The sequence below is a fragment of the Canis aureus genome, chromosome 30, assembly GCF_053574225.1.
Source record: "Canis aureus isolate CA01 chromosome 30, VMU_Caureus_v.1.0, whole genome shotgun sequence".
Taxonomy (NCBI): domain Eukaryota; kingdom Metazoa; phylum Chordata; class Mammalia; order Carnivora; family Canidae; genus Canis; species Canis aureus.
In genome coordinates, this window is record NC_135640.1 from 42,310,641 (window position 1) to 42,336,597 (window position 25,957).

The 25,957-nt window shown below is 66.7% G+C and overlaps 2 protein-coding genes across 15 annotated transcripts in view; one reads left to right on the forward strand and one right to left on the reverse strand.

The window, feature by feature from the left end:
• Positions 1-3,890: 3,890 nt before the first annotated feature.
• Positions 3,891-13,365, reverse strand: CFAP410 (cilia and flagella associated protein 410). 8 transcript variants are annotated; one of them, XM_077879385.1, is made up of 9 exons: positions 13,182-13,328; positions 12,374-12,511; positions 11,510-11,528; positions 10,072-10,118; positions 9,158-9,289; positions 7,636-7,865; positions 6,669-6,942; positions 6,361-6,451; positions 3,891-4,375 (listed from the first exon to the last, which is right to left on the reverse strand). In XM_077879385.1, the coding sequence occupies exons 4-9, from the start codon at positions 10,098-10,100 to the stop codon at positions 4,244-4,246; spliced, it is 888 nt and encodes a 295-aa protein (XP_077735511.1). In that variant the 5' UTR covers positions 10,101-10,118; positions 11,510-11,528; positions 12,374-12,511; positions 13,182-13,328; the 3' UTR covers positions 3,891-4,243. The 8 variants fall into 8 exon arrangements, with proteins under 8 accessions (XP_077735511.1, XP_077735508.1, XP_077735510.1 ...); XM_077879382.1 differs by lacking the exon at positions 12,374-12,511 and having other exon boundaries at positions 13,182-13,365; XM_077879384.1 differs by lacking the exon at positions 12,374-12,511 and having other exon boundaries at positions 6,669-6,837; positions 13,182-13,364.
• A 9,554-nt stretch (positions 13,366-22,919) lies between these two features.
• TRPM2 (transient receptor potential cation channel subfamily M member 2) overlaps positions 22,920-25,957 on the forward strand; it is a 47,966-nt gene continuing 44,928 nt past the window's right edge. The window contains exons 1-2 of one of the 7 annotated variants that reach the window (XM_077879395.1): positions 22,920-22,937; positions 23,032-23,135. The gene's annotated coding sequence lies outside the window, so the exon portion shown is untranslated. Of the gene's footprint in view, positions 22,938-23,031; positions 23,136-24,039; positions 24,189-24,811; positions 24,928-25,957 lie in introns of those variants that run through there. The other 6 variants (XM_077879398.1, XM_077879391.1, XM_077879390.1 and 3 more) reach the window with 6 other exon arrangements.

Below are 25,957 nucleotides of genomic sequence, written 5' to 3' on the forward strand. Positions count from 1 at the left end.
TCACGTCCCCAAGACCTTGGCAGGGTGCCTTGGTCACTCGAGGGAGCAGCAGCCTGGTGGGGGCCCGGGCACCACGCCCTCCTTGCTGTGTGGGTGGTCCTGGGGCAGGCTAAGGAGGGGACATCTCCCCGAGGGGACGGTCCCAAGTGGCTTGTGAGGCCAGGAACAAGTTCCTGGGTCCCGGAAACCTGAGCGTGCACGTGTGTGCATGCACGTGTGTGTACACGTAAGTGCACGCGTGTCCTTGTGCGTGAGTGGGGACACCGGAGCTCAGGGGTGGGGACTCCTGGAGTCCCCTGGCTGCAGCAGAAACCCTCCAGCGTCCGGCCAGCGTCCAGCCCGCCTTGAGCACACAGCCACTCGGCCCAGCGTGCTCCGTGCTGACCCCGCCCCCTGGCCAGCTCCCCAGGGCACCCGGGGCGGCCTGGGGAAGGGGCAGGGGAGCCGCGGAGCTGGACTTTCTGGGACGTTCTTCCTGGTTTTGCCTGGACGTGCAGCGTCTGGAGATGCTGTGGCGCAGGCGCCCAGTAACGCGTCAGCAGGGACAGGGCCTGGCCTCTGCCTCCCGTGCTCGCCCTCCACGGCCGGGGCGGCGGGGCGTGGGCTGTGGTGCTTGGGCGCTTGGGCCTCTGGACACGCCCCAGGGAGGCTCTGGACACAGGCTGCAGCTCAGGTGTCCGACGGCACAGACGCTGCTGGAGTCTGCTCGTGGCCCCAGCCCCGGGCACACGGCTAAGGCCTGACCAGGCCCCCTGCCCCTTAGCCCGGCATGCACAGCGTGGAGGGGGGAGCCCACGGCAGGGCCTCCCGCGGGCCAGGCCTTGCAGGAAGGACGGGTCAGCAGGCTGGAGCCCATGCCCAGGAGGGGGCCGGGGGCGGGGGCTCCCTCAGGACCTGCCCCTCCAGGAGACTGGGTTTCCTGGGAACTACCACGAGCACCGGGGATTCGCATCCCGGCTGACCTCACAGGGCTCAGGGGTGAGGGCACGGCCTAGCTGGGTCCTCCAAGGGCCGCGGCGGAGGCGGGGACCTCCAGGCCTCAGGCCCTCTGAGCTACCTGGTGGCAGACGTCCGGGGGCAGCAGGGCGTCTGCTGCCTCTTACCTGGGCCCTTCCCCTGGGCCCTGCGTCAGGAGAAGGAGGCCCACCCCATTCTCAGCCTGAATCCATTGGCAGCTGTAGAGGAGAGCCGAGGGGCCCCCTGATTAGGCCAGGCCCACCAGGCCACTCTCCCTTCCGATGAACTCAGGCAGCCCATCAGGGACTTTAAGTACGTCCGTGATGCTCCTTCACTCTGGGTGTATGTGCGGGGCCCCATCCCATGCACACTCCCCTCGGGGCGGGGGCCATACAGGTGCACACAGCAGGGGCCTGGGACCTTGGGGCCCCCTGAGAATCCCACAGACAGCAAGGCCTGGCCTCACCGGCAGGGAAGAGTGCACCAAGCTGGTTCTCCGAGCAGGGTGGGGGTGTGGGGCCACGGACAGGCCTCGGGAGCATGGTGGGGGCGAGGGGGGTGCTGGAGGCCCAGGAAGGCAGAGCTGGGGAGCAGGCGCTGCTCTCCAGAGCTCGAGGAGGGGAGCCCTGGGAGGGGAGTGCTGCACGGGGTGGGGGGGCCGGGCATGCTGCGTGGTCACGGGGGGAGGAGGGGGGCAGTGGGGGAGGTCGGGGGTCCAGGACACAGAGCAGCAATCCCCTGCCTTGTGCAGCAGCCCCGCCCCAGGGGTCCCCAGCCTGTCACCCCGCCAGGCTGAGGCTGGCTGCTGGACACGGGGGCCCCTGCACCCAGAGCCCGCTCTCAGCCCTGACGGCCCCCCGAAGCCTCCGTCCCCCTGTGGAGGCGGGTGCGCCCCACAGGACAAGCTGCTAGAGCAGGCGGGGGGCACGGGTGACCGCAAAGCCCGTTCCTCCGCCGTGTGCGCTGCGCCCTGCGCAGTACGGATGCTGCCGTGAGCTTCCGGGGCACAGCGCCCGCGAGGAATCTTCCCGGGTAACGGGACCTCGAGAAGCAGCAGGTGGCCTCGCCTCTGCAGCCTGAGCGTTGTCCCACGATTCTGTGGGGGAGAGGGTTCCTGGACCGCCACCCAGAGGCCCCTGCACACAGGTGTCCCACCACGACCCGAGGGGACCCCTCCCGAGGGGCCGCGTGTGGGGACAGGGTGGGAAGCAGCCGGCATCGGGGCGCCGTCCCAGCCCCCGGCCCAGTAAGGACATGCACCGCAGGGACCCTGCTGTCCCTGTTTCCCTGTGTGATGACATCTCCGTGGGAGGGGTGATGCGGATGCGACACCACCTGGGTGGCCTCCCCAGGCTTCTTTCTTCCCACTGTGCGCCCCCGCCAGCCCCTGCGGAGGGGAGGGCTCAGGCTGGGCTCCCAGGTGAGCACCGTGGCCACCAGCCCCCCTAGCGTGCGGCCCTCACGGGTGGCCGGGCCCAACCTACCTGGTGTTTCTTCCTCATGGAAGGACCGCCAGCCCCGAGGACTTCCCAGGGAACGTCTGAGATCAGGCCCCACAGTGAGGGGACTTTCAGGTCGGCGACAGCAGAGCGCCGAGCGAGGGTGGGGTCCCCGCACCCAGGCCAGCCGCGGCCTGGCCGAGCGCACTGGAAACGCAGGGGTGCAGGAGGGTGGGCCGGCGACGAGTCCCCTCGCTGGGCAGATGCCAAGCTCTGCACACTCAGCGAGGCCACCCTGGGTGTCCCCTCCCAGGGGGAAGCCCCAGATGCACGGGGCATCCCGCTGGGCAAGTCCGCGCTGCCCCGGGCCCTGCAGGGAGCAGGAGCACGAGGGTCTGCTCTCGGAGAACGCCGGCGGCCTGGCCCCCACCCCCCGTCTCTCCTCTAATTTCTCCAACTTTGACCCTACAGCCCCATGGGGACCAGTGAGCATTTCTCAGCTCCCTTTGGGGGGACTCCGGAGGCCCCCGCGATGCCTCCCCGGAGGACAGCCACCAGAGGACCACCCGTGTCCTCCCTCCAAACAGGGCGGCCCCGGGGGCGGGCACAAGGTGAGCAGGGCCCCCGCCATCCGGCCTGGTCCTCCTGACCTGCGCCCCTGTCGCCACGATCAAAGGGCATCTCGAGGCGCATCTTCCCCCCACGGAGCTCACCCGCCGCCCCCGGGAGCCGAGGCAGGGGCGTCTAGGGCCGGCCCGCCCGTCCCAGTCCCCGAGGCGCAGCAGGTGGTGGCGCAGCAGGTGGTGGCGCAGCGGGAAGTGGGCCTGGGGCGTGGGGAGGGGCGCGTGTGCTGTTCACCGTCACCTGCCCCACCTGCTGTAGGAGAGCCCGGCCGCTTCCTGGAACACAGAGCGTGGGCGCAGCGGCCCCGCGTGGCCACTCGGTTCCTGAGGGCCACGGACACCCCAGAGGAAGCCCCTGCCCCGCAGCCCCGGCAAGGCTGGACGAGCTGGAGACCGGCTCCCTGAGCGCAGCCCACGTTCAACGGGCACGCCGCCCCCGCGCGGTCGCCCATCTGGGTCCTTGCGCACAGTAGGCAGCACCCCCTCGCTCGCACAGAGACGGACACATTCAGAGATCTGGGTGCCCCCCAGCTGGAGTGGGGCGGAGGGAACCAGGAAGATCGCCTGGCTGCTCCCGGCCAGGGAGGCACCCCCGCTGTGGGGGCGCCCCCCCCCCCACCCCCCGGCCTGAGCCTCTCCCCGCGGGAGCACGCACCTCAGGTGCCATCTCTGGGTGCCCCCCTGGCGCCCGCCCGCTGCCTCTCCCACGGTGGCACCCAGATCCTGCCCCAGGCCTCCCCTGCCCCGGCCCCGTGGCAGTTGGTGGGCCTGGTGACACGAAGCCACTCTAAGGACAGATCATTCTGGACGCCGGCCGCGGGCAGAGTCTAACCTACAACTGGGGCCAAGAACCGACAGGGGCAACACGAGCTCCGGGTCAGACTCTGGGAAGACATTTATTAGGGACGGTGGTGGCGCTGCCACGGCAGGAAGCGCCAAGCCCAGGTGGGCCCCCGTGCAGGCTGGCGTGCACCTGCGCCCTCAGGGGAGGGCACCCAGCACGGGGCCCGCTGCCCCTCCTGCTCCGCCAGGGCGCCATCCACACCGTCCACACCGAGGGCGTGGCCTTCCCGGCGGCCCTGAGCCTCTTGGGACACAGACCACAGGCTGGGACTCAGCGGGGTCCGGCGGAGGCCGTGGCTGTATTGGTGACCCGGCACCTCCCAGGGGCTGGGGCACGGGGTTGCGGGAGGAAGGCCTGGCAGCTCGGGGTGGCGCTGAGGGTCACTCCACGTCCTCTTGCTGCTCCTGCTTCTGCAAGGCCTGGAGCCGGCTGACCACAGTCTGGTGCACGGCCTCCAGCCCCTCGGCGTCCAGCTCCCGCAGCAGCAGCAGGATGGCGGTCAGCACGTTGTTCTGGGGGCACAGGGTCACCGGCTGAGGCCACCAGGCCAGCGGACCTGTACATCCGGGCGAGCGGCCCCCCAGGAAACCCCGGGAGAACACAGGGCAGAGGCTCCCCCACAGAGCTGCGCTGCCCGCAGGGCCGGCCGAGGTCACCCAGCTGGGAGGGAAGGGGCGGAGCGGCCCGGGGCAGCGCTCAGCACCACGATCACAGACACGCGTGTGCTAGGCATGTGCTCATGGTTTCTATCTGCAGTGGAGCAAAGCAGCGTTTTGCACATGGGGGCCACTTGGGCTGGCTCTTATGAGGTGAGCTGGGGCACGTGGTGGCAAGGTGACATCTGCTCCGGGGGCCACAGGGAGCAGTGCCCCCGCCCACCCCTGGCACCCCTCGGGGGTCCTGCTCCATCCCCGCCCCTACAGCTCCCTGGCCTCCCTGGCCCTGTGCATCCTGCCATCGGGGCTTGCGGGACCTCCCGGGGGCGGACGGGGCCACAGGCCACGGGTCACGGGCAGAGTAGAGCCAGGGCCTTCCCTGCTGTCCCCGAAGTGGCTCTGGCTGCACAAGCAGGTCTGATGGTTTCAGTTTGCATTTATGGAAGGTACAGGGCTGGAGCAGTGTGCAAGCTCGGGGCTCTGCAGACGCTGGCCTGCCCCAGGGGCTCCTCCTGTGCTGGGTGGGGGGCGCTGTGTAACCTCGGGGCAGCCTCCGGGGCTCTGCAGACGCTGGCCTGCCCCGGGGGCTCCTCCTGTGCTGGGGGGGGGCCTGTGTAACCTCGGGGCACCCTCTGGGGCTCCTCCTGTGCTGGGGGGGCCCGTGTAACCTCGGGGCAGCCTCCGGGGCTCTGCAGACCCTGGCCTGCTCCGGGGGCTCCTCTGTGCTGGGTGGGGGCCTATGCACGGACCTTGCGGAGGATCTGCCCAGAATCGCCTCCGGCCTGCAGTCACGGCTGTCAGCAACTCTGGGGGGACGATTCTCCCCTAGGGCGGGCTGGTCCCTCCCCGGGATGGGGCCTAAGTCCACCCCTCTGTGCCTTCCACAAGCCCTTCCAGGTCCTCAAGGGGGTGCTGGCAGCCCCCACCCCGATTGTGGAGCCCTTCCCATGTGAGCACCGGTCGGATGGCTCTGGGACCCCGCGGGGCTAGGAGAGCCAGGCAGTCGGGAGCAGGAGCTGGGGGGTCACGGACCTCCTCACAGACCCTGGCTGTGCTCACGCAGCCCCCCTCCCATGTGACTAGGAGGCAAAGTCCCCACTGGGCCAAGCAGACGGTGGTGACCCCGCTCTTCTGGCTGGTGACGGGCTCACACTCAGGACGTGAGCAATCCAGCTGATGAAGCCGGTGTTGCCGGGTGAGGAAGACACAGGGCAGCCGTTCTTCCCCAGTGAGAGGACACAAGGAAGAAATGGCCCCTGTCCTCCTGGGTGTGAGCCTGGATCAGAGCGCCAGCCCATGACCAGGAGGAACAAGCCCCAGAACAAGCCAGAAGTTCACAGGCGGCAGACACGTGGAAAGGACCGGAGCCTTCGACGGAGCGGCCCCCGTAGCCTACTTCTGAACCTGTTACTCCTTACAGGGACCCTGAGGAGCCACGGTGGCGCAGAACTGCCCCGCCAGGACAGGAGTGTCTGTCCCCCTGCAGGTGGGAGGCGTCCCCGCGAGCAGCGCACCTCTGCAGCTTTAGGTGCTGCCACAGCAACCTGCCCACCAGGGCTCGGCCTGCCGCTCGGCACGCCTGGTCCCACGTGCTGCCCGGAGCTGCCCGCAGGCTGGACGGGGGTCTCCTGTCCCTCTGGGGCTGCCCCTGCACACTGAAGCCAGCTCAGCTGCACACACACCCTCCGGCGTGTCACTTCCAGTGTAGCTCAGAGCCACTTCCACCCTTGGGGCCTGGCTCTGCAAGTCCCTGGGTGTCTCAGCCCGTGCACCCCCGTCCCCACGTTCTGGGCAGAGGGAGCTGGTGGCCGCCTCAGCCGGTGCTGTCCCATCATGCTCACCCTGTTCTTGCGACTGCTCACGGCTTCCCTGTGCGAGAAGGAAGGGAAGCGGTCCCGGGAAGGGGACTTCAGGCCGAGCTGGCCCTGGACGCTGCAGGAAGGACAGGGACCGAGGGTGTGAGCAGGCCAGCCGCCCCGTCCCCGCCGCACGGCGGCTCGGCTGGCCACGGCCACGGCCACCTGGCCTTCCCCCGGGAGACTGCAGTGCTGGGTCAGGGGTGCCCCACGCCCGCCGGCCCACTTCACCTGCCCCATCGCCAGGCTGCTGCAGCCCCAGGGGCAGGCCCGCCGCCCCCGCCACCAGGCACCTTGTCTCCTCGCCATAGCTCAGCGTGTCCTGCTGGGTGTCAGCAGCAGTGTCCGCGGTGCTCAGGGCGTAGGACATCTCGGGCTGGCCGCTCCCCGTGCCCTCTCCACCGGGGGCCGTGACCTCCTCTCCCTCCATCAACGCGCGGGACAGCTCCTCCTCGGTCACGGCTTCAGAGTGAAGCGGGCGGAGCTGCAGCATCAGAGTGGACGCGCCCCCACAGAAGCCCCCCGGACTGCGGCTCGCCACCACGGCCACGCCGGGCACAGTCTGCTCTAGACAAGCGGGGTCCGTCGGTCCACCCTGCCGGCCAGCTCCTGGAGAGTGGCCGGGTCCTGCCTGTCACCGCCCCACCCTGGCACCGGCTGGACGTGAATCTCAAGTTCAGCACTTGCTCCAGACAAGCGTCCGTGAAGAGACAAATTATAGGCAAAGGAACAGACCACACGGCCCACGGTCTGCTGCACTCCCGCGTGGACGGAGGTCCCTGAGCTAACCTACGCGGCAGCTGTCTACCTGGGGGGAAAGTGTGCGTGTGTGGAGGGTCAGGGCCCAGCACGGTGGTGCCAGGGGCCTCCGAATGCAGGCCCTGGAGGAGAGGTGGGGAAGGAGCGGTCAGCGCCGCGGGGAGGCACCCGCCGGCCTCCAGCAGGGACGCTGCCAGCCCAGCCGGACCCTCTCACGGGCTCCCCGGGGCCCCAGGCAAGTGTTCTGAGCAGGGAAGGAGCAGAAGAAACGACAGCAGCAGGCGGGTGGAGGGTGACGAGGCCCCCGCGATCCTGCGCCCGCCTGGGCTGCCCCGGGTGATCCCTCCCCACTCACACTTGTGAATCGAGGGGCAGCACCCTGGGGGACGCCCCCCGAGGAGCCCACAGGGAGGGGGCACCTGCTGGCTCCTGGAAGGTGCTGGAAGGGCAGAGGAGAGGAAGAGACTCCCCGTCGGGCTGTGGGGCGCAGCAGGCACCTACTCTGGTTGTCCAGCTTCTGCAGGTGCGGCAGGTTGCGCAGGACGGTCATGCGGTAGCGGTGGGGGTCGGTGCCGCAGCAGGGGTTCTCCGCCAGCCACAGCACGCGCAGGCGCGGCAGGCCCTTCAGGTAGAAGAGCTCCGCCAGGCTGGGGATGCGGTTCTTCCGCAGGTAGAGCTCGCTCAGCTGCTGGCACTGGCTCACGGGCTCCAGGGAGGAGACGCTGTTGACGCTGCAGGGGGACAGCACGGTCGGCGCCCCGCTCGCGGAGGGCGTCCCCCCCCCCCCCACTGAGCCCCTCGTGTCAACTGCAAACACCAGGACGGAGCCCACCTGCCCTCTCCTGGGAAGGGGGTCAGAGCCGGACGGCAGGAGTCAAGGTCGACAAAGACCCCGGGCCAAGGACAAACCGTGAGGACGGGAAGTCCCCGAAGTGGACACGTGAGCAGCAGCGAGCAAGGCCCCGGCCTCCTGCTTGGTCCAGGCCTCACGGAGTCAACGGGGGGGGGGGGGGGGGGGGGGGGGCTCACCCTCCCTCACAGGACGTCTCTGCGCCCCACAACCGGCAGCGGCCAGAAAAACCCACAGCAAACACGAGCAAGCCCCAGGCTGCAAGAACCGAGCCCCGACTTCCCAAGCCCGAGCCCCAGGAGGGGACGAAGTACGTGCGCTTCAGTTTTGCTCCTCGGACTTGTGAACACGTTGGAGACGGAATCGTGTGGGCTCCAGGCTGAGACCCCGCAGGCCTCCGCGGACACGAGCAGAAACTCTCCCAGCTCCACAGGAGCAGAGGGCAGGTGCCTGGAGGGGTGAGCAGGCCGGGAGCACCCTCCACGGCTGCGGGGACGCTGCTGCTCCCTGCATGGTGGGCTGCGGCCAAGCCCACCTAGAACATTCTCTGCTGGGGCTGCATTTGTCTGGCAGCCGCAGCACCGCAGTGGGCCCCCCACTTGTTAAAGGAGTTGCCGGTGGGGAGCGGGGCGCTCGGCTTCACTGAGAGCCAGGTCTGCGGCTGACGCCACGGTGCCCAGAGCAGGACTTCGGCTTCGCCATCTGAGGAAGCCGTCCCAGGCACAGGCCGGGGCGCCACGTGAACATCTGAACCCGCACCCCAGCCTGCCATCCTCCTGCTGGACCACGGGGCTAACCGTGCTTGCCCCCCCAGATTCATACCCTGAAACCTAACGGCCAAGGTGACGGGGTTCGGGAGCCCTCATGGAAGAGCCCCCGGAGCTCCCGTGCCCGTCCCGCACACGCAGACCCAGCAGAAGGGCTGTCCGTGAACCAGGACGCGGGTCCCCCCGACACGGCAAATGCCACCTTCATCTCAGACGCACAGCTCAGGGGCTGAGACCCAACGTCTGTTGTCCACGGGCCGCCCGGTGTGCGGGACTGTTACGGCAGCCTCAGCACGAGGCTCCGAGACCAAAGGGACGGGACTGCACCCCAGTGAAGGACGGGCATCCCGCGTTCACGCAGCGGTTTACACTCGGGTTCCTACGCAGCCGCGCGGGCACCGGGCACCTGAGCTCGGCCAACACCCCCGGGCCTTCCGTCCGTCCTCTGAGCCATGAGCCTGAGTGACGCTGCAGCTCAGGAGGGCCGGCGACGTGCCCCACGTCACTCGGGCGGGCAGGGCCAGGGTTCGGGGCTCGCCTGTTTTCAGGAATGAAAGGCAATCCGTTTAATCGTCAGGGAAGGCTTTCTGGGTGTGGGCTCAGGTCTCCACTTCATCGATAATCCTAGCAAGTCAGCGACACAACGACATGGTGCACGCATGCTCGCTAAGCGCTCCGTTTTCTGCCGGCACCCAGTCCTCGCTGCCCCACAGGGCAGGTGCCGGTACTATGTCCATGTTACAAATAGGGAAACTGAGGCCCAGAGATCTGAGCCTTGCCCAAGGTGCGAGAGCCGGCATCTGGCAAGCGGTGGGAATCCCCGGCTCCCTCCCTGGGTCCCGAGCGGGCAGGAGGGAGTTCAGGGGCAGAGGACGATGCTCCCCGCCTACCCCCAACCCTCCAAAGCGCCCAGCTGCCAGAAATCCCATCGGCAGCGTCTGGTTCATCCCCGGTTTGCCTGAGATGCCAATGCCTCCAGAGGGGCAGCTGCCGTCGAGGGACCGCGTGGGGCAGAGACCAGCAGAGCTCCTGGCGGCGCCAGAACCGGAGGGCAGAGAACGGCGGGGGCGCTGGGGGCAGACGCGGCCGCCTTGACGGGGCTGCTCATGTGGGGGCTGCACCCACGATCGCAGCGAGGGTGGGCCGGGACACAGCAGGGCGAGCTCGAGGGGGTCGGCCAGGGACCCGTCCGCGCGGGCAGGCAGAGCTCGCAGGAGCCCCCCCAGACACACTCTTGTCGGGGGTTCTCAGGTGACCTAAGGGGATCTGAACATCCCCCTTTTCTCCGAGCCCCGTGACTCAGCACAGCGGGCGCAGTACCTGAGGGTGATCACTTCCAGGCTGGGCATCTCCCGGCAGATGGAGACCTAGGGAGGGAAGGAAGCAGGTGGGGCACGGCCGGGCGCTCCTGCGAGCCCAGCGCAGACACGCGTGGCGCCCGGTGGGCCCCGCCCCCACGGCCCAGGCCGAGCGCCCTCGCCTCAGTGGGGCTGCACGGGACACGGGGCCGCGGGCTCTGCACCAGACTCCGCACGCTGCATCTGCTCGGGCTCCCTCAACCCCGGGGACACGCGCTCGCTCTGGGATGTCGTAACAGCATCGCCGCCACCAAACGCTGCCCGAAGCCCTGCCCTTCGGTGCCCTCAGAAGACATCACTTAAGGGGACCTCTGTGGCCCCTCCGCTGGACCGAGAACCTTTCTTTTGCCATCTCTGAGACACAGGGAGGGCTTGGCCAACGGAGCGGGGCCGAAAGGGAGACAGGATTGGGACTGGCTCTCATTACCGTGTTAACAGCATCAACTCAGGGGAAAGAGCAATGGGTGCTCGGCTTGGCCCAGGACGGCCTCCAACTGTGTGGCCGACGGGTGGTACAGGGTCTGCCACACGCCAGCACCGGGCCACACGAGGCCCTTGACCCCAACAGGCTCACGGGCTGCTCGGACGCATCGCACGCACCATGGACTTGTTTTCTGCTATGGTGGTAATTTTGTTTTTTAGGATTGTTTTCGGCAGCTGGATATGCTGCATTTCAGCGGTAGCGTGAGGTGGAATCAGCGTTCCTGGATAGCCCAGGGTCTCAGCTGCATTTCTGACTCTGTTTTCAAGTGAAGGTTTAGTTCAAGTTAGAAAAGTAGGAAAGAAAGAAAAGATGTATGACCTTTTCTTACATGGTATGATCCCTGTGTTAAGTCAGGGACACTCATTCTCAGAGAGAAAGGGGAAGAAATCTGTTCATAGACTCCCAGCTCAGCTCAGGGTGCTGTTCCCCGACCCCCACTCTGGGCCCCATCCTTTCCTGCCATGGCCTGGGGGGTGGGGAGCACAACACTGGATCCCATTAAGAGCAGAAGCTGAGGTGAGCAACGTCCTCGGTGACACGCAGCTCAGGAACCCGAGGAAAAGGCCTCCCAGCAGAGTGCACGTCTCCTGTGAGCAACGCAGGCCCCCAGCATCCCTCCCCAGCTGACTTGGGATCCGCTCCCTGAGACCTGGGATGTGAAGCCTTTCATCAGCGGGAGAATTCTTAAAGGAACGTCAAAATAAACCAGGACGCATGAAATAGCTTTTTCATTAGTCATCCCACATTACGAAAATCGTGAAACAATTAGCGAAAAGTTATACTAAATAAACACAAAGTACCAGACTTGGGGTTGAACTGAGTGCATGCAGTTCAGCAAATTTAACGGTCCTCTTGGGGGACAGGATTCCACTTTTGGGACCAGAGAGCATTTGGAGATGCTCCACATAATACTTACGTCTGTGAGGCGGCTGCCCCTGGGGAAAGAAAAGACACATGTATTTTAATTTTGTGAAAGTTGAGAAAAAAAAAATTAGAAACAGAAATCCCAAAAATTAATGACAGATGCCTATAAACTGAAATCCTACGATGTCAACGACAGGGTCAGGGCCAGCCTAGCCCGTCCCGAGGACTGACAAACGTGTCAAACACTGCTGCGTGGTTGTTTCCAACAAAAGTCTCTGTGCTTGGTGCTTGAGGGGTGCTTCTCAGACTGAGGAGCAGCAGGGCCGCTCCACTTGGAGGACACAAAGATGCACTGACTCTCCGGGCTGGGGCAAGGCTGGACAATGTCCCCCACTGATGCAGTGAACAAGCAAGTCCTTGTCCGGGGCCACGTCCAACGGCTGAACAGGCAGCTCTCGAAACAAAGGCTGGAAAGCCTCAAGCAGGCCCTTGTCTCTCCCTGCTCAGACGCAGCCTGGCCACCTCATGCCAAACAGAGGGGCCTTACGGGAACAAGTGACAGGGCCGAGCTCCCTGCAGTCAACGTGCCGACGCGGCCTGGGAGGACGTCCTAGGAGGAGGGCTGAGCTCCCCATGGCCCACCTCCTCCAACGCATCTACAGGGCTTGCTCTGAGCCCCCAGGGAACACCTGCAGATCCTCCCGGAGTTCCTGAAGTCCTCCCCTGGCCCAGCCAGACGTGGCCACCCCACCTGTGCACCTGCACTGACCCCACAGCTCCTCCATCCGGTCCTGTCTCCTCCCAGAGCGGGGCTCCTGGGGACAGCACCTCCCCAACAGGACTCAGTTACAGAAACGTCTACCGCCTGGTTACTCTGGACTCAGCCTCTACTTCCCCACTGGACGGTGTTAGTCACCTCCATCCCCCTGCTTGGGAGATTTGGCTCCCTACGGCTGGCCATGTCCGACTCAGGCCCTTCCGGAAGGAGCTATCCAGGAGGCCGATGGGGAGACCTCAGCGGTTTCCAGCAAAGGGAGCAGTTTGGAGCCTGCGTCTGAAACACCACCACCCAGAGGGGTAACAATTCCGGAATGATCTGTGGCAGTGGCCCCCAGGCTTGTGGCTGCACCTGCTCCCCTCCACCCCGACTCTGGTGGCTCCTCCACAGGTGCTCCCTGCTCCCCGGCTGGAGCAGAGGTGTGGGGGGCCTCTCGGTCCAGGTCCCCTCCTCCTGGGCCTGCTCCTCCTGAGTGCCCTCTCCTCCCTGGTCCTCTCCTCCCTGGTCCCCTCCTCCCGGGTCCCCCCTCCTCCCGGCCCCTCTCCACCCGTCCCCTCTCCTCCCGGGTCCTTTCTCCTCCCGGGTCCCCTCCTCCCAGGTCCTCCCCTCCCGTCCCCTCTCCCCCCCACCGGGGTCCCCTCTCCTCCCAGGTCCCCTCCTCCCTGGTCCCCTCCTCCCGGGTTCCCCCTCCTCCCGGCCCCTCTCCACCTGGCCCCTCTCCACCTGTCCTCTCTCCTCCCGGGTCCTCTCTCCTCCCGGGTCCCCTCCTCCCAGGTCCTCCCCTCCCGTCCCCTCTCCCCCCGGGTCCCCCGCCCTCCCGGGTCCCCTCCCCTCCCAGGTCCCCCCTCCTCCCGGGTCCCCCCCCCTCCCGTCCCCTCTCCTCCCGGGACCCCGGTGCTGCGCGGGGGGAAACCGTGCGAGGACGACCCCGGCCCCGGACACCCACCAGCAGTTGAGCTTCCGGACGCTGTGCAGCTCCGAGGCCTTGGCCCGGGACAGGACCATCTTCCGAGTCAGCTTCATGGCGCAGGGCCGCCCGGGACCCCGACCCGCCCCGAAGGCCCCGACCGCAGCCCGCTGGCCTGGTGGAGCTCCGCGCCATGGCGGCCCGTCTCCAGGGGGCGGAGCCAGCGTCGCCAGGGGCGTGTCCCGCGAGCCCATTGGTCTCCCCGCGAGGAGGCGGGGCGGCGCGAGCGCAGTGAGGCCTCCGGGAGCGATGGCCCCGCCCCGGCCGCCCTAGCCCCGCCCCCCGGGCTGCGCGCCTACTCCTGCGCATGTGCGGTGAGGGGGGGCCCGGGTGACGCAGTTCTGCTGCGACCCGGGGAGGACCCGACCGACCCACCAGCCCTACCAGCACCTGCTCCTTAGAGACCCCCAGCCCCCAACCCTCGGTCCTTAGAGCCTTCGAGCCCTCAGCCTCTGGTCCTTAGAGCCCCCCATCCCCCAGCCCCTGCTCCTTAGAGCCCCCCAGCCCCCAGCCCCTGCTCCTTAGAGCCCCCCAGCCCCCAGCCCCTGCTCCTTAGAGCCCCCCAGCCCCCAGCCCCTGCTCCTTAGAGCCCCCCACACCCCAGCCCCTGCTCCTTAGAGCCCCCCACCCCCCAGCCCCTGCTCCTTAGAGCCCCCCACCCCCCAGCCCCTGCTCCTTAGAGCCCCCCAGCCCCCAGCCCCTGCTCCTTAGAGCCCCCCAGCCCCCAGCCCCTGCTCCTTAGAGCCCCCCACACCCCAGCCCCTGCTCCTTAGAGCCCCCCACCCCCCAGCCCCTGCTCCTTAGAGCCCCCCACCCCCCAGCCCCTGCTCCTTAGAGCCCCCCACCCCCCAGCCCCTGCTCCTTAGAGCCCCCCAGCCCCCAGCCCCTGCTCCTTAGAGCCCCCCATACCCCAGCCCCTGCTCCTTAGAGCCCCCCATACCCCAGCCCCTGCTCCTTAGAGCCCCCCACCCCCCAGCCCCTGCTCCTTAGAGCCCCCCAACACCCAGCCCCTGCTCCTTAGAGCCCCCCACCCCCCAGCCCCTGCTCCTTAGAGCCCCCCACCCCCCAGCCCCTGCTCCTTAGAGCCCCCCATCCCCCAGCCCCTGCTCCTTAGAGCCCCCCATCCCCCAGCCCCTGGTCCTTAGAGCCCCCCATCCCCCAGCCCCTGCTCCTTAGAGCCCCCCAGCCCCTGGTCCTTAGAGCCCCCCATCCCCCAGCCCCTGGTCCTTAGAGCCCCCCATCCCCCAGCCCCTGCTCCTTAGAGCCCCCCATCCCCCAGCCCCTGCTCCTTAGAGCCCCCCATACCCCAGCTCCTGCTCCTTAGATCCCTCGAGCCCCCAGCCCCCAACCCTCGGTCCTTAGAGCCTTCGAGCCCCCAGCCTCTGGTCCTTAGCGGCCCCCAGCCCCCAATCCTCGGTCCTTAGAGCCCCCCATCCCCCAGCCCCTGCTCCTTAGAGCCCCCCAACACCCAGCCCCTGCTCCTTAGAGCCCCCCATCCCCCAGCCCCTGCTCCTTAGAGCCCCCCATCCCCCAGCCCCTGCTCCTTAGAGCCCCCCATCCCCCAGCCCCTGCTCCTTAGAGCCCCCCATCCCCCAGCCTCTGGTCCTTAGAGCCCCCCATCCCCCAGCCCATGCTCCTTAGAGCCCCCCATCCCCCAGCCCCTGCTCCTTAGAGCCCTCCAGCCCCCAGCCCCTGCTCCTTAGAGCCCTCGAGCCCCCAGCCTCTGGTCCTTAGAGCCCCCCAGCCCCCAACCCTCGGTCCTTAGAGCCCCCCAGCCCCCAGCCCCCGGTCCTTAGAGCCCTCCAGCCCCCTGCCCCTGGTCCTTACAGCCCCCCATCCCCCAGCCCCTGCTCCTTAGAGCCCCCCATACCCCAGCCCCTGCTCCTTAGAGCCCCCCATCCCCCAGCCCCTGCTCCTTAGAGCCCCCCATCCCCCAGCCTCTGGTCCTTAGAGCCCCCCACCCCCCAGCCCCTGCTCCTTAGAGCCCCCCATCCCCCAGCCTCTGGTCCTTAGAGCCCCCCACCCCCCAGCCCCTGCTCCTTAGAGCCCCCCACCCCCAGCCCCTGCTCCTTAGAGCCCCCCAGCCCCCAGCCCCTGCTCCTTAGAGCCCCCCAGCCCCCAGCCCCTGCTCCTTAGAGCCCCCCAGCCCCCAGCCCCTGCTCCTTAGAGCCCCCCAGCCCCCAGCCCCTGCTCCTTAGAGCCCCCCATCCCCCAGCCCCTGCTCCTTAGAGCCCCCCAGCCCCTGGTCCTTAGAGCCCCCCATCCCCCAGCCCCTGCTCCTTAGAGCCCCCCATCCCCCAGCCCCTGCTCCTTAGAGCCCCCCAACACCCAGCCCCTGCTCCTTAGAGCCCCCCATACCCCAGCTCCTGCTCCTTAGATCCCTCGAGCCCCCAGCCCCCAACCCTCGGTCCTTAGAGCCTTCGAGCCCCCAGCCTCTGGTCCTTAGCGGCCCCCAGCCCCCAATCCTCGGTCCTTAGAGCCCCCCAACACCCAGCCCCTGCTCCTTAGAGCCCCCCAACACCCAGCCCCTGCTCCTTAGAGCCCCCCATCCCCCAGCCCCTGCTCCTTAGAGCCCCCCATCCCCCAGCCCCTGCTCCTTAGAGCCCCCCATCCCCCAGCCCCTGCTCCTTAGAGCCCCCCATTCCCCAGCCCCTGCTCCTTAGAGCCCCCCATCCCCCAGCCTCTGGTCCTTAGAGCCCCCATCCCCCAGCCCATGCTCCTTAGAGCCCCCCATCCCCCAGCCCCTGCTCCTTAGAGCCCTCCAGCCCCCAGCCCCTGCTCCTTAGAGCCCTCGAGCCCCCAGCCTCTGGTCCTTAGAGCCCCCCAGCCCCCAACCCTCGGTCCTTAGAGCCCCCCAGCCCCCAGCCCCCGGTCCTTAGAGCCCTCCAGCCCCCTGCCCCTGGTCCTTACAGCCCCCCATCCCCCAGCCCCTGCTCCTTAGAGCCCCCCATACCCCAGCCCCTGCTCCTTAGAGCCCCCCATCCCCCAGCCCCTGCTCCTTAGAGCCCCCCATCCCCCAGCCCCTGCTCCTTAGAGCCCCCCATCCCCCAGCCTCTGGTCCTTAGAGCCCCCCATCCCCCAGCCCGTGCTCCTTAGAGCCGCCCATCCCCCAGCCCCTGCTCCTTAGAGCCCTCCAGCCCCCAGCCCCTGCTCCTTAGAGCCCTCGAGCCCCCAGCCTCTGGTCCTTAGAGCCCCCCAGCCCCCAACCCTCGGTCCTTAGAGCCCCCCAGCCCCCAGCCCCCGGTCCTTAGAGCCCTCCAGCCCCCTGCCCCTGGTCCTTACAGCCCCCCATCCCCCAGCCCCTGCTCCTTAGAGCCCTCGAGCCCCCAGCCTCTGGTCCTTAGCACCCCCCAGCCCCCAACCCTTGGTCCTTAGAGGCCCCCAGCCTCCAGCCCCTGATCCTTAGAGCCCCCAGCCTCCAGTCCTTCAAGCCCCCAACCCTTTAGTCCCCAGCCCCCGATCCTTCGGGGCTCCAAGCCCCCAGCTCTTGAGGCCCCAGGTCCCTGATCGCTCGAGCCCCCAACCCTGTGGCACCCAGTCCCCGAGCCCCCCATCCTGGAGCACCTGAGCTTGGAGCATCGAGGTGACAGTTTCTTGCGTCTCCTGAATCACTGTGATTTAAACCGTTGGAATAGGAAACCAGGGAGAGTCCTAGGGCGGTGGATCCCCACCCCCCCATGTGAGCACTTAAGGGAAGGGGGCCTTTCGAGTATGAAGCTCGTAGAAATCACAGGTTAGCAGGGGTCAGGATCCGTCGACCTGCGTTTGGCATCTCAGAGCTGGTGGAGGTGACGAGACCGCATTGAGTCGTCCTGCTCTGAGACGTCCTCTCCTCGAGGACCCTGTCCTGCCCTGGCCTGGCCGGCCGGTCTCCACCAAGCCTGCTGGCTCACCCCCACCCTGATGTGCGGTCACCCCCGTTACCTGATTACGTTCTGCATCCCACAAGTAGGACCTGGTCTTGGCCTGCCCTCCCCGTGAGCAGCAGCCCCCGGAGACGTCTCAGCACGTTTCCACCCGCTGGTCTCCCCGCTCTGCTCCTTGGCCACGAAGCCACCTGTCCTCTCTCCCCTGTTGCAGTAAACTTGAATAAAGCCTCCCTTATGTGTTACGAGGTGGCAGGATAATTGTTCCTTGAACAGAGGTCAGGCGGGTTGCTTTCCCCGAGCGCTGTAGCGACATGGGAAGCCCAGGGCCCCCGGGATTGGAGGAGGACGTGCTGGGACAAGGGCCCCGTGGAGCGGCCGCGGGAGAGAGCAGATCTGTGCTACGGGGTCCCCCGCCCCACCCCCCACCCCGCCACTTGTGTTACGTCGGCGTGGGGATTCTTCAAAGAGGAAAGCCTTCTCCTAGTAGTTTTACAGTTGCTGCCGCTTGGGGTTGTGTCCTTGTGCTGGATTTTGCGTGGCCACGGGGTGCCACAGGTGGTTCATAGGTCAGATCCTTGTCCCGAGCTCTCCCCCCAAAATGGAGCGTGAGCCTCCTGAGGCAACAGAGAGGGAGAAGTCTCCCACCAGACACGGGCGTAGCAGCAGCCCCGGGACGTGTCCAGGTCTCCGGGCAGGACCCCGCGTCTCAAGCTGGAATCCTGCAGTCGCAGAAAGGCCAGGTTCGGTCGCGGGCTGCAGGGGCACTGCAGGAGCTCCGGGAGGCGGGAACGGGGGAGGGCGCTCAGGTAAGTCGTGCAGGAGCAGGGCGGGGCGGGGCGCAGAGTCCTTCCTGAGCCTTCAAGCAAGCAGGCAGAGGACGATGAACCAATGGGCCCGCCTGCGAGAGGTGCAGTCCCTGGAGCCCAGCGTCCCTGCGGGTGGCAGGAAGCCTCCAGGGGCCCGGGCGCGGGACCTTGCGGAGGGCTTCTGGCCGTCCCAACTTGGGAGCCACGTCAGGTGACAGGGACGAAGCACGGGCTGCCGGGAGCTGTGAAGAGCGGGCTGGGCCAACAGGTGGCGGCAGAAGCATCCAGAGAGTCTGCCCCAGGTGTGGATAAGGGCGCCGCTGGTGGACTGAAGCAAACGTCTGCAAAAATTGGTTCTGGGGAGGACTGAGCAGGCGTGTGACAGGCGCTGTATGTCGTGGCTGCCGGCGAGGGGGCTCGTGGGGTTGCCGGCCCCGCTTGACCCCACCCGGCTGGGCCGTCCCGACCGCCTTCTCGCAGGACAAAGGGACCGGTCCAGGTGGGGCGTGCGCCGTGCCAGGTAGGGCGGTGGCGCAGACCCCAGCTCTCGGCCGCAGGGCCGCGGCTGGAGGGTTCTCTGTAGGTGACGGGGGTGACGGGATAAGGAGCGGGGTGGCCCTGCAGGTCTGCCTGGAGTGGGTGGAGGCCTCAGGCTCTGGGTGTGCGGGTTTCCCTGCACCAGTCACTGGGGACAGGAGCCACTGGTCCCCAAGTCCAGGCCGCCTGGGGCTCTGGCAGGAGAGATCTCCTCTCAGCTGCGGGAGCGTGAGGCCCAGCCGCTGTCAGGCACCCACGCAGGGGGAAGGGGAGACAGGTGAGCTCTCTAGCCTCCGGGGCCTCCCTCGCAGCCTCTGCCCCTCAGGAGGGGGCTGGGGTGCCGACCAGGTGAAGGCCCCGGTGACTCAGGTGACAGTCGTAAGGTGAGGGATCCTTGCCTGGAGAGTAGAAATGTGGTCTGGGTTGTGTCGCTGTGCGTTCCCAGGATCCCCCTCCCCATGTCGCTCTGGGCAGGATTTGACCCCAAGACAAGCTCACGAGCCTTTGGGAAGGTGGAAGAGGAGCAGTGAAGGGCGTCCCCGGCAGAGATGGGGAGAGGTGGACACAGAAGGGGGGGCTTGTGGGCACAGGGCCCTCCCCGTGAGGCGTGTCCTCCGCCCCGACAGCGGCCCTGCCCGCCACCAGCACCCTCGTAGCCAACTCCCGGGGGGGCTCTGAAGAGGCCGGGCTTTCCACGGAGAGCGTGCCCAGGCCCCGCCGCCCTGCAGCTCCCTCCCGCGCCCCCTCCCCGCCCCGCCTGCATTTCCCCAGCTCCCCCTGGATTTCCCCGTCCCTAGCTCCCTGCACCCGGTGTGAAGGGCCGTGCGTTTCAGATTTCACCACACTGGTGCCCTTTTGCTTCCCGGAGTGAACACCGACTCACAAATGCAGCACAGACTTGCTGAGACCAGGAATGAGGGCGCCTGGGGGGCTCGGTGGTTGGCGTCCGCCTTGGCCTAGGCCTAGGGCACCTCCCCAGGGGTGACCTCGGGGTCCCGGGATCGAGTCCCATGTCGGGGTCCCCCCAGGAAGCCTGCTTCTCCCTCTACCGTGTCTCTGTCTCTCTCTGTGTGTCTCTCATGAATAAATAAATAAAATCATAAAAAAAAAACCTGAAATGAAACACTGGTTCATGCATCGGAGAAGCCGAGGGGAGTGGGTTCGCTGCCGGGGCCCAGTCTCTCCCGCCCTCCGGGATGCTGTTACCCTCCAGGCCTGCGCCCTGCTGCTCCAGTGCAGCAGAAAGCAAGCTTCTCCCCAGTGACTCAGGTGCGTGTTGGGGGATTGGCCTGACATCGCCCTACATGCCACCCCGAATCCAACGCTGCGGCTGGCTCTGCAAGGCCTGGACTGCGGGCCAGAGCCACCTGCCCGAGGTGGGTGATGGGAGGGAGCGGAAGGACATGACCCAGAGAAACATCCAAGAAAAAACGAACCCGCTGCTTCGGGCGGGTGTTGCCACAGGCCAGGTGACGGCCCCAGCATGCCGCGCCTTCGGCTGGCCACCACATCCCCTCCTCGTGTCCCTGCACACACTTCCTTATTCGGGGGAAAATTCCCCGCTCGGGGATCCCTCCGGGGCTCTGCTCACAGGATTGCCACGTGGCGGGTGCCCTGGGTCTCATGGTGGCCCCGGCTGCAAGAGGCCCGTCTCCTTCCCCCACCCTCCTTCTGTCTGGTTCCAGCCCAGGTGAGCCATGAGCTTCACTTCGGCCTGCACCCCGTCCCAGACCCGAGGGGCTCCCCCAGAACTCATGCGAGCTGCCTTTCCGCCCCACGCCTAGGGCGCCTCCTGCTTGGGGCTCTTGGAAACACTGGGTGGGGGTGTGCAGGGGGGAAGGGAGCAGCTTCCTATAGCCAGGAGGGCTCCGGGGGCTGGCAAGTGTGGTCAGTGCCCTGCCTGGGGCCCGGGCCCGGGTGCGGTGCTGGGGACGGCCCTTCTGCAGCAGGGGCGACAGGGACCCAGGGGAGGAGGCTGCTCTCCTCTCCGCGCTCTCGGGGGGCCTGTCCCACATGGGCAGGGACAGAGGTGCCAGACGGGGCCCCAGAGAAGGAGGTGCTGGGTGCGGAGGGAGGACCTCCTCCTGGCGTGAGCTCGGCTCCTCCCGTGGCGTTCCTGCTGCATCCCTGGGGGGATGACCTCGTCCGGGGCCTGCCTGCCCTCCTCCTGCCCGCTTCTCTTTCGGGGACTCGCCCCCTCTGTGTTTCAGCCGCTCTGCCTCCCGACTGCTCTCAGCTGAGAGCCTCGTGCCCCAGGGCGTGGCCGCCTGGCCTATAGTGGGGGGCACAAAGGCAGGCGCCTGTGGCTCAGGAGCTGGGCCTGCTGGCAACGGTGTCCTGACCACGCAGGGCCTGGGCAATGACTCGGACCTGCCCAGCCTCTGCCCTCCCCTCCCCCTGCCCTCCAGCCACCCACACCCTGGGCTCCACCATCGAATCTTCCCAACTGTATCGGTTACCTGTGACTGCGTAACAAACAGCCCCGCACATTGCAGCCCACGACAATACCCACTCATGTCTCACCGTTCCTGGGGGGTGGGACTCTGGGAGCCGTCGGGCTGGTGGCCCAGATGGAGACCACACACCCTGGCAGCCCTCAAAGGGACAGGACTGTGGTGCCCTCCCGCAGAATGGACACATTCTGGGCCTGGGCCTGCCTTTCCTGCGTGAGGGGCCTCAGCCAGCACCGCGGTCTGACCTGCTGCCCAGGGTCCCGGATAACGTGTCTGGCCAGGGGACCTGCTTCCCAGCCAGAAGGCCCTCTGTGGTCTGGCCCCTGCGCTGGCCTCCCCCAGTCTCCTGCCACAACTGGCCTGGCCCACTCTGCTGGCCCTGGTGGCTGTCCTATTGTCCCCCAAACTCACAGACTTGAGTTCACCTCAGGGCCTTTGCACCTGCTCTTCCCTGAGGTCGACCTGCATTACTGTGCAGCCCCTGCCCTGCTGAGCTCCTCAGCATTTACGACACACAACCTGAAGTTGTTGATGCCCTTCTCCCCGTGGAGCCCTGGCCCCTGAACAGGTTCTGGGCCTGGTAAGGCTTCCGGAAGTGCCTGGGGGTGGGCTGACCCAGATGACTGCTGGGTCTGCAGGAGCCCGGGGGTCCTTGGGATGCTCCTTAGTTTCCCTGAGCCTCAAATCCCTCAGCAGGGAATGGGCACAAGCCTCCCTTTCACACTGTGAGGACGGCAGATGGGCGTGCAGAGCGGGTGTGGTGCTTGGCAAGGAGCACGCACGCTGAGTGAACCAACCTCCCTGCTGGAGGGTGACCCCGGCTGGCGCCGCTGGAGCTCCGGAAGGCCAGGCTGCAGGTGTGTCCCAATCCCCGCGGCAAACCACGGAACACGCTTGCAGACAGGAGAGCAGCCACCTGTGTTCCTCTCATGCAGTGACCTGGGAGCTCGTCTCCAGCTCCCGTCCCCATCCCGCTGTGGCCCTTGGGTGGGTCACCTCTGGCGCCTGTCCCCATCCCGCTCTGGCTCTCAGGCGGGCCTGCAGGGTCGGGATCCAGCCGCTCCGAGCTGCCAGGTGCTGAGGGTCGGCCCGCGCACCGTGCCGCTCCCACCGGACCCACACAGCTGCTGGGCTGGTCTTTCTGAGCCGTTCTGGAATGCAGCCGACAGACACGAAGAGAGGAGGGAAACAGCCGTGTCCCCAGCACGAAGCCCGCCCCTCTCGGCGCTTTCTCTAGACGGGGGTCTGCAAACACGGCCGCTGCCTGTTTTTGTAAATGGAGTAATAGGTTTTATTGGCACATGGCCTCGCCCACCCGTTTACCTGCGGCCAGGGGTGCTTTCCGGCGGCAGGGCACAGGTGAGCAGTCAGGAGAGATCCTGGGCCTCGTCAGAGGCCCCGAGTATTTGCCACGTGGCCCCACAGAGGAAGTTTGCAGCCCCTGCCCTGCCCCCAGCCTAGTTCTCTGTCCTGGGCCCCCTGGGGCCACCGGGCCCCCCAGGAGCCAGCAGCCCAGCCTCACTGCTCCGTCTATTACTCATGACCAGAGCGTGCTGGTGCCAAGCGGTCACACTGGTCTCTTTTCCAGGGACTGCGGTTTTCTTGTTTGCTGTTAAGGCTTTTTATCTCGGGCATGTTGTCCATGTCGGGGGCGGGAAGAGTCCTCGGCTCACATTTCCTTTATCTGGATTCGAAATAACTCGCCATCCAAATCAGTACTTGCTGTGTTCCTGCTTTACGGTCAAATGCTTTTTTATTTTTATGGGAAGGATGTTTCCTAAGTGCTTTTGCAATGGCGTCCTGGCCGATGGAACGTGGCCTTCTTGTGAAACATGCGGTTTTTTTTTTTTTTTAAGAAGGGAAGGAGCCACGTGGGGACAGCAGGGGCACAGATGTCAGGTCAACAGCCTGCTTCACGGACTACTTCCCCTTAACCGGCGTTCCCTCAGAGGCCTCGGATACTTGGAAGCCGGAGCCCGCCGGCCCGCGCAGCGCCGGGGTTATTACTGTGCCATGAAATATTAACACACGCACCGTATCTTGTCAGTGAGATGGCTCCGAGGCCCAGAGGTACCCCAGGGAAGGAGGGCGGGCCGAGGGTCGGGACACCGCTGCCGCCTCCGCTTCCTCTGCCCGCTAACTAGGGCCTCGGTCCCCTCTCCAGGGCACTGGCAGCTGCAGTGAGCCAACCCCGCGGCAGGCACCTGCCCAACACCTGGGCTGCCGGACTAGGGATGCGGCGCTGACAGGTGGGCTTGCCCCGCGCAGGTGAGTCTCTTGTAGCAGCGATGCTCCCCCTCCCGCCTGCCCCCTCTTCGCCTCCACGGGGCTCACTGCTTTGGGGCAGGGCTCCAGCCTCCTCTGGGCCTATCAAAGTGTCTGGAGAAATCCATCAAGCACTGCCCTATACGAGGGGCTCTGATGGGTCCTCACACCTTCCTCGAGCTGCAGAGACCTCCAGAGGGTGGGACGGTGAGACAGGGGTCCTGTGGACCCATGGCACGGTGGCTGGCTCCTTCGTGGAGAGGCAGGGGCAGAGAAAGGCGGGGGGCGTTCCAGGGGAGGATGTTGTGGGCAGAAATCTGGACGCTAGGTCGGCACGCCCGGGGGAGGAAACCAGGGGGTGGCCGGTCAGCCAGGAGTCAGCCGGGAGCCCCGGCCCCGGTCAGAGAGGCACAGGACCCAGGGGTGGCCGTGGGGCGCTGTGGGCTGGTGGCTGGGAAGGCGAAGGCGAGGGCAGTGGCCTTTGTGAAGTTGGAGCACTGTGGGGGGAGGGGTTCGGACCTTCAGGAAGGCTGCGGTCGCTGTTTGTGGAGGGGGAGGGGATGCAGAATCCTCCGCTGTTTCCTGCAGGGTGGAGTGCAGGCACCTGCCCGGCCAGCACCTGGCCAGCACCTGGTGCAGAGGAGGTGTGGGTCAGTCTCTCCGGCTCCTCCCGCCCGGCCCTGCCTTTCTGGGAGTGTCTCAGGCTTTGGGTCCGGGGGAGGTCTCGAGGCCCCCTGGGGTCTCCTGCCCCCCCCCCACCCGGCCCCCTCCCCGCCCTCGGGCGCTTGAGGAGACTCGAGCCCTCCCAAGGGGAGCCGCTACGAGGAGCCGGGCTAGGGGTGTCCTGGAGGCGGGAGCCCGCAGGCTGCCTCGGGGCCAGTGACGCAGAGCGGCGGGCGGGACCGCGCAGCTCAGCTCCCAGAGATGCGGCGGCCCCGCGGGCACCGGCTCCTGCGCAGCCGGCGGGGGACCGGGCTGCAGGGCCTCTCCGGGCAGGGGTGCCCCTCCCCGCCTGCGGACGCAGCGCACCGGCACCCGGCGCGGGCGCGGACACAGGTGGCAGGGCCGGTGCGGGCGGGTGGGAGAGTGTGCAGGGTGGGGGTGAGGGGGCATCCCAGGTCCAAGGGCGCTACAGGGACGCTGGCACAGCAGCGAGGCTGGGGGGCGGGCGCCGCGGGGGCTCAGGGTGGGGTGCGAGCTCCGGGGTAGGGGTGCGGGCCAGGGCGCTGGCTGCAGGCGGGGTGCGGGGTGCGGGGACCCAGGCTGCAGGCGGGGTGCGGGGCTCAGGGACCCAGGCTGCAGGCAGGGTGCAGGGTGCGGGGACCCAGGCTGCAGGGTGCAGGGTGTGGGGACCCAGGCTGCAGGTGGGGTGCAGGGTGTGGGGACCCAGGTTGCAGGCGGGGTGCAGGGTGCGGGGACCCAGGCTGCAGGCAGGGTGCGGGGTGTGGGGACCCAGGTTGCAGGCCAAGTGCGGGGACCCAGGCTGCAGGCGGGGTGCAGGATGCGGGGACCCAAGCTGCAGGCAGGGTGCGGGGACCCAGGCTGCAGGTGGGGTGCGGGGTGCCGCAAGGCCGGGAGCAGTCTGTCAGGGGTGTCTGGCAGGCACCTGGGGAGACAGGGAATTTGGTCCTTCTGGGACTGAAGCTCAGGCCGCAACTCCTCCCCCCCTCCCCCCGCAGACCACAGCGCTTCAGCCCCTCACCCAGTGTATGGCTATTTATAGTCTTGACAGTGTTTTCACGGCCTGGATTTCAGAGGATGCCTGAGGTGGGGAGCTGCAGGGAGCAGGTGCCCGGTAGGAGAAGCAGAGGGGCGGGTAGGCGGGACCCCTGGCCAGGGCGCCCTGGGGTAGCCTCACCTGTGAGGTCTGGGGGGGCTTGGGCTGGGGGCGAGGGGGCCCTACCTTTGCATGCTGCCCCGTCTGGGCCCAGGTGGCCCCGGTCAGACATGTCCTCTACTTTTCATTGTGTTTGGACTCGGGGTCTATTCCCAAGGCCACGGCGCCGACTTTCAGCGGGTGCCCCCTGGGCTGCGGGAGCCCCAGGATGGATGAGGGGTGCCTCCTGGTGCAGAAGCCCCCGCGTGGCCCTTCCTGGGCACCCACGCTCATTTCCTGTGGCCCCTTAGTGCCCGTCTCCTCCCGAGGACTGCGCCAAGCAGCGCTCAGGTTTGGGTCCCCACCCCACGGGGGCCTTGCCCCGCTCGGCCACTGGTCGGCTCTATGGCAACGCATTCCTGCCAGGTGGCCTCTGCCAAACGACATTTATAGATGTGCATTTTTTTTTTTGTATTATAGAAACATAGAGCTATACTTATTTCACGTATTTATTATAATTAGGGTTTATACCATTATCTACTACTTTTTTTTTTTCATTATCTATTACTTTTTAAGTCCATTGTTTGTGTTTTGGGTTTTTTTTCTTACCCGTTAAATAAACATTTCTGAACATACAGCAAAGCGGAAGGAATTTTACAGTGAAACCTGGATGTTTGCTTTGTGTACCCGTATGTGCAGGCTCGCCTGCTGGCACATTCTGTGTTTTTATGTATCTGAGTGCCTGTCTTCTTGGAAGTCATTTAGTTTCAAAGTGTTCTTTTTTTTTTTTCAAAAAAAGATTTTATTTATTTATTCATGAGAGACACACAGAGAGAGGCAGAGACACAGGCCGAGGGAGAAGCAGACTCCATGCAGGGAGCCCGATGCAGGACTCAATCCGGGGACCCCGGGGTCACGCCCTGGGCCGAAGGCAGATGCTCCACCACTGAGCTCCCCGGGTGCCCCAGTTTCTAAGTGTCCTTAACACACACCTATGCTATTGCATGTG

Coding starts and splice junctions, on each gene's coding strand:
- CFAP410 (XM_077879382.1), bottom strand. CDS start 13,258: ATGAAGCTGACTCGGAAGATGGTCCTGTCCCGGGCCAAGGCCTCGGAG. Junction 7,866..9,157: donor GGGGTGTTGGCCGAGCTCAG/GTGCCCGGTGCC, acceptor GTCCCCCTGCAG/CGTCAACAGCGTCTCCTCCC. Junction 6,943..7,635: donor GCAGAAGCTGGACAACCAGA/GTAGGTGCCTGC, acceptor CCGCTTGTCTAG/AGCAGACTGTGCCCGGCGTG.